General features: G+C 35.5%; 1 protein-coding gene across 2 annotated transcripts; it reads left to right on the top strand.

The window, feature by feature from the left end:
• Positions 1-4,953: 4,953 nt before the first annotated feature.
• On the top strand, positions 4,954-9,742 carry LOC126709233 (sulfite exporter TauE/SafE family protein 3-like). 2 transcript variants are annotated; one of them, XM_050409370.1, is made up of 12 exons: positions 4,955-5,757; positions 6,129-6,288; positions 7,281-7,481; positions 7,563-7,627; positions 7,777-7,804; positions 7,910-7,992; positions 8,064-8,150; positions 8,264-8,314; positions 8,426-8,647; positions 9,040-9,133; positions 9,239-9,379; positions 9,523-9,742. In XM_050409370.1, exons 1-12 carry the CDS (start codon positions 5,536-5,538, stop codon positions 9,606-9,608), a joined length of 1,440 nt encoding a protein of 479 aa, XP_050265327.1. In that variant the 5' UTR covers positions 4,955-5,535; the 3' UTR covers positions 9,609-9,742. The 2 variants fall into 2 exon arrangements, with proteins under 2 accessions (XP_050265328.1, XP_050265327.1); XM_050409371.1 differs by lacking the exon at positions 8,064-8,150 and having other exon boundaries at positions 4,954-5,757.
• The last annotated feature ends 590 nt before the right edge of the window (positions 9,743-10,332 follow it).

Genomic DNA, 10,332 nt, shown 5'->3' with positions numbered 1-10,332 from the left:
GTCCTAACTATTCTTTAGAAGTTCATAGAGAATGTTTTGATGGTCAATGCTTAGGACTACTATGCTTCTCATTCTTCTACTAGGTATGTGAATTCATTTGATGCTCAGTATCTAGGTTACTAACTATGCTTTGTCTTGCTATACTTTTTAGAATGATTGTGAATTTCTTTGAGATATCTTTTTGTGGGTATTAGAGAAATATAGTGAATATGTTTGTTTGTTTGTTTTTTTAATGAATGTTTAGGTTGTTTGATGATTTTGTATGGGTTGTTTGTTGTGGTTTTTTTTTTTTTTTTTTTTTTTAAACCGAACGCACCGCACCGAACCGGCATGGTGCACTGCACCCTGTGTAGACCGGTTCCCACTTCTCCATATGTCAGGTGCGGTCAGGGATAAGGGGAAACCGCCCCTGTAGGGTGCGGTGCAAAAAAGCCTCCCAAAACCGGCCGCACCGCACCGTGTACAGCCCTACTAGTGACTACGTTGATGTACGGGAAAAAGACTATAGTACTTGAGAAGGTGACTAGTGCTCTCTTGTGACACCTAAAGATGAAGCAAGATAGTGATGGTTCTTAGGCTTATGGACTTATTGTAAAGTTTGAGTCAAGCAATAGAGGCAGAAGCAGGTCAAGAGGACGAAACTCCAACAGGAACAGATCGCAGTCTAAATCACGTGCAAAGAAAGATGTAGAGTGCTTTTATTGTCACAAGAAAGGACACTACAAGAATCAGTGTAAAGAGTTGAAAGAGCATTTAGAGGAGAAGAAGAATGGAAAGAAGCCCCTAAAATCAGCTAGTGTTGCTGAAGAAACATCAGATGACAATGAAGTTGGTGCAAATTTACTTTCAGTTTCATCCAGTAACAATGTTCTAATGGAATCTTGGGTTTTAGATTCAGTATGCTCATATCATATGACTTCAAAGAACAATTGGTTTGACACATATAAGCCTTACAACGGTGGTATGGTCCAAATGGGTAATGATGCTACATGCCCGATTATTGGAATTGGTATCGTGAAGATCAAGATGTTTGATGGAGTTGTGAGAGTTCTTAGTAATGTCAGACATGTTTTAGATCTTAGAAAGAATTTAATTTCTTTAGGAGTATTGGATGATTTGGGCTATTCATACTCATCAAAGGGTGGAATCATGAAGATTACCAAAGGTGCTTTGATGGTGATGAAGGGATAGAAAGTAAGCACGCTTTACAGATTGATTAGGAACACAGTTGTAGAAAGAGTTGCAGTCACCATTCCGGTGGAGTCTAGCACTGACGACACAAAATTATGGCACATGCGACTTGGCCATATTGGTGAACGTGGTATGTTAGAGCTGCACAAGAGAAATTTATTGAAAGGGGTGAAGATATGCAAGCTAGACTTCTGCAAGTATTGTGTGTATGGGAAGCAGCATAGAGTCAGTTTTAAGACAGGCTCTCATACAAGTAAGGGTGTTCTTGACTACATTCATTCAGATGTTTGGGGTCCAGTATCAGTTTCTTCTCATAACGGTGCTCAGTATTTCGTCAATTTTATTGATGACTACTCTAGAAAGGTATGGATTTATTTTATGAAGTATAAGTCTGATGTGTTTGGCATATTTAAAAAGTAGAAAGCACAGGTTGAGAATCAGACTGGCAGGAAAATAAAATACCTTAGAACAGATAATGGACTAGAGTATAGAGATAAAGAATTCATAAGATTTTGTGAATTAGAAGGCATTACTCGTCACTTCACAGTTAAAGGAACTCCACATCAGAATGGGGTTGCAGAGAGAATGAACAGAACCTTAGCAGAAAGAGCCAGATGCATGAGATTGAATGTAGGGTTGCCTAAGGTGTTTTGGGCAGAGACAGTTAACACAGCAGGCTTCATTATTAATAGATCTCCATCATCAGCCATTGATTTCAAGATTCCAGAAGAGGCTTGGTCAGGTAAACCAGTTGATTATTCGAATCTAAAAATCTTTGGTTGTTCAGCTTATGTGCATGTGCAGAGTGGAGAGCGTTCTAAATTGGATTCAAAGTCAAGAAAATGTGTATTTCTTGGTTTTGAAAAAGGTGTTAAAGGCTACAAGCTTTGGGATCCAATCTCAAAGAAAACGGTGACCAGCAGAGATGTCATATTTGATGAAGCCTTTATGTTGAAACAGAATGAAGCAGAGACATGTGATGATAGTCCACAGGAGAAATTAACTGTTGAGGTGGAGTTTGACGAGAATAGTTCGCCCAACGATAAGGGTGATGTTGAGATTGATCCACAGCAGCAACAAGAAGAGCCTTATTCAATTGCTAAAGGTAGAGAGAAGTGGGTTCACAAAGCACCACAGAGATATGGCTTTGAAGACATGGTTAGTTTTGCTCTCATAACTAACAGTGGAGATCCATTGTCTTACAGGGATGTAGAAGAGATGGGGTCACTACAGAAGAATAAGACTTGGAAATTCTCTAGTGTGTTGACAAAGCCAGTTCGAACAGATAAGTTCAAGAGTTACTTGAACTTGGTTGATTTTTGTAGCCTGTAAGCCCATAAGGGCTAAGGTGGAGGCGATGGAGGAGTTTGCTCGTGTAGCTTGATCAATTCAAGCCAAGGTGGAGATTTGTTGAAGTGGGTTGTGTGTGTGGCTTGAATTGCCACAAGCCCAAAGTCAATCACAAGTAAACCGAATTCAACTAGGAATATAATTCCTAGTATAGCCAACCTATAATATATATATATATATATATATATATTAGGTTTGTGTTGAACGGTAATATAGAGAGAGAATTAGAGTAATTCCTAAAACCCTAGCAGCAGCCGCATAAGAATAAGAATAGTGTTTTCTTGTCTTGTGGGTGAGAGAGGGTTAAGGTGTAATTGGGATTTGGGTTTCTTGAGAGTGTTATTGTGCACTATTGTATCTCCCTATTTTTTATAGTGAAATTTCTCCGTCGTCTCCGTGGAGGTAGGCAGTTTGCTGAACCACATAAATTCTTATGTTCTTTATGTGTACTTGTTATTTAATTTCCGCTTATTTACTGTTATTGATTTGAGTCCTGGGGTGCTATCTGCACAACAAGATAAATAATGGAATATGTATCTTAATTCTTACGTACATGGTAAGATAATAACAATACTCGCACAAGCTGAAATCAGGTGGTTCTTGAATCAACGTGGCACTAGGTTTGGATAGGCTAAATCAAATCCATCCATCTACGATTTCGATTAGAATCAAAGTTGAACTTGATGAAAGTAAATTAAACCCTTGTGGGTCGTACTCATTTCCATTTATGTTTTTTTTATTCAAACCAAAACTGTCTATTAGGATAATCATTTTTTTTTTAAAGAGAATTTCAACTTATGATGTTCGCTCCTGATGATAGTTCTTTATCATCAGACCAACCAAGACACCAATAAGTTTTTGGTGTAGGCGGGGATTGAACCTCATATCTCTTATAAAACTATCAGATACTTTACCAGTTAAACTAACTGAAACCCGCAGGATAATCATCATTTAAATTAGTTATTTTCATCCATTTGAAAGTATAGTTATACCTAAAAGAGAAAAATGTGATGCTTTAAAATTCGGTCCACTCCATTCTTAGATGAAGTTATTATTTTTTTTTTATAGAAAATTTCATCAATTTATAGAGTCTCAAGATAGCTCTTTATCATCAGATTAAGATACTAATTGATTTTTGGTGTATGCAGAGATTGAATCTCAAATTTCTTATTTTAATTTTAAGTTTTTGAATAGAACCAAATTATTTAAATTATTTCGTTTTTTAACATCTTTGATACTAAAATGTTAACTGAATAAATTCTTAATTAAATTAAGTGTTAGTGTCAACTGTCAAAGTCAAATATGAGTTCCCATTAAAAAAAAAAAAAAGTCAAATTTGAGTCTATGTACTTATCCTTTGTTATCATTCCAGCATGGATTTGACTGTACCTGCGCTGCCCAAGAACGATGAAACTATAAAAGAATCCTTTATATATATATATATATATATATAATATTTTAATAACAAATCATACTGTTACTAATTTTAGTGAAAAAAGTATGTACTCTGTGTATTATTCCAACATGGATTTAATATCACTTTTAAGGGAAATATAAAAGTTGTGAAAAAAAATAAATAGTTTTTTTTTTTTTTTCTCTCTATAAAAGGGCTAGGTTTCTAAAAATGTTTTATAGACCAATACCCAGATAATACCATCTGTATCATTGAGTTTTTAATGAGACTATCATTATAGGCACACAAGAACACATTCATTGAAGCGATACTTAGATGGCTACCACCAAACCACAAGGCACGTTTGTAACTTAACCAAATTCAAGGTGTTCTTCACAAGGCCCACTTGATCCACTCATAAGTTCCATCACTAGCTTGACTTGTGTATCGAGGGATAGTAGGCTGGTATTTTCTTAAATTATATTAAAATAAGGATGAGAAATTATTACCTATCTTCTTTTCTTTTGTGTTGTCCTAGATAAGATCGCCTTTTTTTTCCCTATCTAACAGTAATCAACGTTCCGACCACACACCCAACCTTATTACACCATCGTTGCTTTGCCAACTTCTAAGGTCCCAAGTTTTGCTGGTTAACGAAATGGATTGTTTATTAAATTAAAAAAAATTAAAAAGTTCTCAAGTTTTGCTTATTTTGTCGCTGATAATATGGACCAGCGGGCCCAATATTGTGTGTGAACTGGGCCCTTCTAAACGAGTAAACGACAATGTACAAAGAGAGAGAAAAGAAAAAAGACACGTGGTGTAATTGTGTTTTTTTTTTTTAATTTTTTTTTATTTATCAAAATGCACGTGGTGTAATTAGGAATTTATGTTTACCTTCCTCTTAATAAACTGTATCCGGACAAACTCATTAACAACGAATGTGTCGTGTGATTAGGAAACTCTATCTGTTATAAATGAGTCCCATAATTTGCACATAGTACTATATTTTCTACTCCCGTTTCACAAGGAGAGAGAGAGAGATTCTGCTCCAAAAAAAAAAAAAACAGAGGGAGAGAGAGAGATTTGCATGTTCTTACACAATTTTTTTGTTTCATTTCAAGAGCACGCATTTTTTGCACCATTTTTCTGTTTGTACTTTTTTTTCATTGACAAGGATCTCCAAATTCTCTCCGTTATACGTATCCACATTTTACACGGCTTTTTTATGGTCATAAATCACACTGTTTGTATACCATTCCTCAAAAATCTCATTCTCTCTGGGACTACTTTGATCAGCCATTCACACACTTCAAAGCTAAACAATCTCTCACTTTTTTTCTCGTTTCATTAATTTCTAAGCAAACCCATGAAAACCTTGATCCCACTGTATTAGAATCAGATTATCAAGTTTCTGGAGAAAAAAAAGTGACAATAGCTATCCGATTCTCTGTTTTCTTATATAAAATTAGATTATAGACTTGAACTTTTTGGTTTCTTGGGTATAGATTAATAGAGAGAGAGTTTCTCAAAAAAAAAAAAAAGATTAATAGAGAGAGAGAGTGTGTGAAATAAGGGTGTAGAACCAGTATCAGAATCTAATGGCTGAGTTTGGAGCAAAATGGAGGTGGGGTTTGAGATGGGTGTGGATGGTTATGTTGTATTATCTGATAGTTTTGGTGGTTGTTTCGGCCCAAAGGGAGCTGAGACTGGAAGCTTTAAGTTTCAATGGAACGGAAGGAGTACCTGAATCCAATTACCTTCTCAAAGCTGTAAATTTCTTGTGGCAAGCCAACAAATCGGGTTATCACCACGTTTGGCCGGTATTTTTCATTTTCAATTTCACTGTTTTTCTTTTATTCCTTCTCTTTTTACTTTCCTCCTACCAAAGTCCTTTTCGATTTAAACTATATTACTTTAGATTCTTCTATATATATCCACATGTTAATCAATGATCAACTCGTTTTTATTATGTGCTAAGACTTTATAATTAATTGCTTTTGGTGGAATAGTGGTCCTATTGGAAGTGCTTGTGGAATAAGTATGGTATCTTATTTTCGGTTGTGGCTATATCAAATGATCTTGTCAACTTTTATGGTGTTAAACACTAGTGTATGTAGTTTTATACTTTTATGGTGAAAATGGACTGTGGAAATGGAATTATTTTTGGGTCACTGTAAATTTTGCTTCGCAGGAGATCAAATTGAATTGGCAAATTGTTGTGGGTTCAATAGTTGGATTCTTTGGAGCTGCATTTGGGAGTGTTGGTGGCGTTGGTGGTGGTGGCATTTTTGTTCCTATGCTTACCCTGATTATTGGGTTTGATCCCAAGTCAGCAACAGCTATATCAAAATGTAAGAGAACATGTATTTTTGTATTAGTTTATTTTCTTAAAGGTTGGATAATCTTAACAATAACAATAACCAAGCCTTAATCTCAAAAAAATTGTGGGTTGGCTATGCATTTCAGGTTGGCTATGACAGTAGATATTCTTAAATCATTTCTTAAAGAAACTCACTTTGGATTGAAATACCTAATCTTGTTGAATCCTAAGATAGAGGATGGTAAAAAAGAGGAACTTTCTTTTTTAAATGAAAGGAACGTCACGCATGCTGTTTAGAATGATTAAAAGATTTATTTGTGTGGGGGTAAAGACTTTTTTTTTTCTATAGTTTCTTTTCAAACCACTTGACTTCCAAAGCTCTTTTTGGCTGGAGGATGGAAAATGTTGGGAGGATAGAAAAATATTTATGTTTTCTTTCATGTGTATTTGGTAGAGGAGATGGAAAAGTGGAATAATAGGGAATAAATTACTATTATGCCTTTATTAATTTAAAGTAAGAAAGACGAAAAGGTGGTAGTAGTTCTGTAATTTTTTTCTCAATACATTTTCTTTCCTCTTTTCTTTCCAATCTTGAAGAAAAAGAAATGGTGGACCCGAGTGAAAAACTCCATCCACCCCATTTCTTTTTCTCTCCCTTTTCACTTCAACCAGACAATGTAAAATTTCATTTTCTTCTCCCTTTTGCTTCCACCATTTCCATCATCATCTCCCTTTTCACCCCAACCAAACATAGCTGAAGATTCTTGACCATGCAAAACTGGTTACTCCCTTGGCATGAAACCTTTATTGTTTGAGCAAAGTTGATTTGTCATGGAATTTTATAGTGAATCTAAAGTTTTGAATTTTGGACATAGCTGACTTTTGATTTTGGGAATCGTGGTTAGTTTGGTTGCTTCAACGTAAAATGTCTTAACTAGCTATAGTGAATGCACAGAAGGAATCCACTTTGTATTAAACGATGGTGTAATTAACAAAATCAGAAATTTTGTCTGTTTGTGTCAGGTATGATCATGGGTGCCGCAGCCTCAACTGTTTACTACAACCTTAAGCTAAGGCATCCTACACTTGATATGCCCATCATTGACTATGATTTAGCACTGCTCATCCAGCCAATGCTTATGATGGGCATTAGTATAGGAGTGGCTTTCAACGTTATATTTGCTGATTGGATGGTCACAGTTTTGCTTATTGTTCTGTTTATAGGTAATGATTAGAAGAATTGTCATTCCTCTATTTAGGAATTTTCCTCCAATAACACCCTTGGTTGATTCTGGTGGCTTGCAGGCACGTCAACAAAGGCATTCCTCAAGGGTGTTGAAACATGGAAAAAGGAAACCATTATGAAAAATGTAATTACATAAATTTTTTACACATACAAGCATGAATTTGGGCCATGAATACATTCATTTTCATGTTTGGTCCAAGTTCCCATTTATTTTTCTGTTATTACTACTGAAATTAATTGCTTACCATTGAACCTCAACTTTTCAAATTTTAGGAGGCTGCTAAGCGACTGGGCTCAAATGGTGAGTTGATCCACTATTCCTCTAATTGTATAAAAGTCATAGAGTTAGCATTGCTTGGAGTTATTTTCTGAAATCAGCATTCAAATTTGTGTCCTGTTCCATCAGGTTCTGATGGTGCAGAGGTGGAATACAAGCCTCTTCCTGCTGGCCCAAAAAATGACACTCATAAAGACACCAAAGAACCAGAGGTAATAATACCCTGTTAAGCTATTATTGGTGCCATGGAGTTCTGGAAGCTAAATCAATATAAACATTGTAGGTTACTATTATTGAGAATATTTATTGGAAGGAACTTGGACTTCTTGTTTTTGTCTGGATTTCATTCCTTGTCCTCCAGATTGCCAAGGTTTAGCCTCTTCTGCTGTTATCTTCCCTCAAAATTTTTATATCATGCAATCTCTACTTGATCATGTAACATCAACTGCTCATTTTAAAATATTAATTTTCCATTGATGACAGAATCATACAGCTACTTGTTCAACAGAATACTGGGTGTTGAACTTCTTGCAGGTATTTCTATTGACACTAAAGGCCTCCTGTGTTCTTTCCATTCAATGTGTGTATGCCTTTGTGTGTGTTTGTGTTGCTTGTTGAGGATAAATTATCTAACACTGTCTACAGATCCCTATTTCTTTTGGGGTGTCTTTGTACGAGGCAGTTAGCCTTTACAAGGGACACAGAGTTATTGCATCCAAGGGAGATGAGGGGACAAATTGGAAAGTACATCAGCTGATTTTCTATTGTGCCGGCGGTGTACTGGGAGGAATAGTTGGTGGGCTGCTTGGCCTAGGTGGAGGGTTTATTATGGGTCCACTATTTTTGGAGCTGGGAGTACCCCCTCAGGTCTGTTTGTAGTTTTTATTGAAACACATAAAATCATCATTCATGTACAAGATGCTTTATCTGGAACTATGAAATTATTGGGTATTTGTGAATAACTTGCAAAGTAATGGTTAAGAAATTAGAAATCCAACCATCTCCTTCTTATGTTGCATTTTTATTTTATTTTATAAGGCTGAGGATGCTGTTAAAAGTTAGGAGGTTTTAAGCTTTTTGGATAATTCGGTCCCATGACTTATTGTCCAACTAGGAACTCAAAGCTAAACCAGTGTAAATGTAAAATTGCTAGTGAGTAATCATGCATATCTGCGTCGCCAAATTATAAAAAATAAAGATGTAAAAGATCTCATTGTTTACAAATATATCATCTACAACTTTGGATATCTTCTGTGCAGGTCTCAAGTGCCACTGCCACCTTTGCAATGACCTTCTCATCGTCTATGTCTGTTGTGGAATACTACCTTCTGAATCGTTTTCCTGTTCCTTATGGTAAGTCAGTACCCTACAACACCCAGATAATCTCTATAAAATTGTGCTTTCTTAATTTTTTTGATAGTCATGTAACATCTTGATCATTTGCAACTTTTATGGCAGCTCTCTACTTTGCTGCTGTGGCTACTATTGCAGCCTTCATAGGACAGCATGTTGTGAGAAAGCTGATCATTTTATTTGGGAGAGCATCACTGATCATCTTTATTCTAGCCTTCACAATATTTGTTAGTGCAATTTCACTAGGTGAGCATTATTGTTCCCCGTTATTTTGCTTATTGAACTAACTTTTCCATAAATTTTAAATTTTTTTTATAAATGCATACTTTTCCATAAACTTTAAAATATGTGAACTTGAATTCTCAAATATTAAATGGTCTGTTTGTTAGGTGGAGTTGGCGTATCAAACATGATTGGGAAGATTCAGCAGCATGAATATATGGGATTTGAGAACCTCTGCAATTACGATGCATAGCTAGTTTTTCTTTTTCTTTTTCTTCCTACCTTTGGTTTCTAATGTTAAACATACTCCCGAGGAAGTAAATTTTCGTACACTTTTGTACCACTTGTTGGGTCTTATGATGAAGTGCTTCAAGTAATTTCTTCAAATCCTTTGTTATTTATGCTTTCTATGTTTTATCTTTTAATGAGGAATCTCTGGTGCATTTGGCCACCAAGAACACATGAGAAGAACATATACAATCGCTTCTTATTCTTAATTTTTCTCTTTTCCCTTTTTTCCCCACCCCTCGTAAACAACCAACTAGCCATATTTTCCAAGATCTTACAACATGTTTGGGAGTTCTTAAAAGAATGATATAGAATAAGAATTATATTGTATCTGCTCTAACTTTATATTAGAAGGTTCTGTTCTCAAATATCAATGGCATTTGGGTTGTATTACTCAATCATGTTTGTCATACAAATTGAAGAGTTGCAAAATGAAACTCTTTTCTCGCATTTACTCTTATCAAGCTCATCATTAGTCGTTAGACTCGGTTACTATGCATATGGCTGTTGGGGATTATTGTTTGAAACCATGGCAATTGGTGATATGAAAAAGCTTTTTTCTGTACACACCCTTATGCTGTGAAAGAACAGTGAGAGAGAAAATTTCTCTATTGGAAGAAAACTGTGATTAATGACTTAACTTACAAATGAGCAAAGTTTGTACAATATATCCCAAGAGAAACTAGAAA

This window comes from Quercus robur, chromosome 12 (assembly GCF_932294415.1).
Source record: "Quercus robur chromosome 12, dhQueRobu3.1, whole genome shotgun sequence".
NCBI lineage: Eukaryota > Viridiplantae > Streptophyta > Magnoliopsida > Fagales > Fagaceae > Quercus > Quercus robur.
Note: the sequence above shows the minus strand (reverse complement) of the source record. Positions and strands in the feature narration are given on the sequence as shown.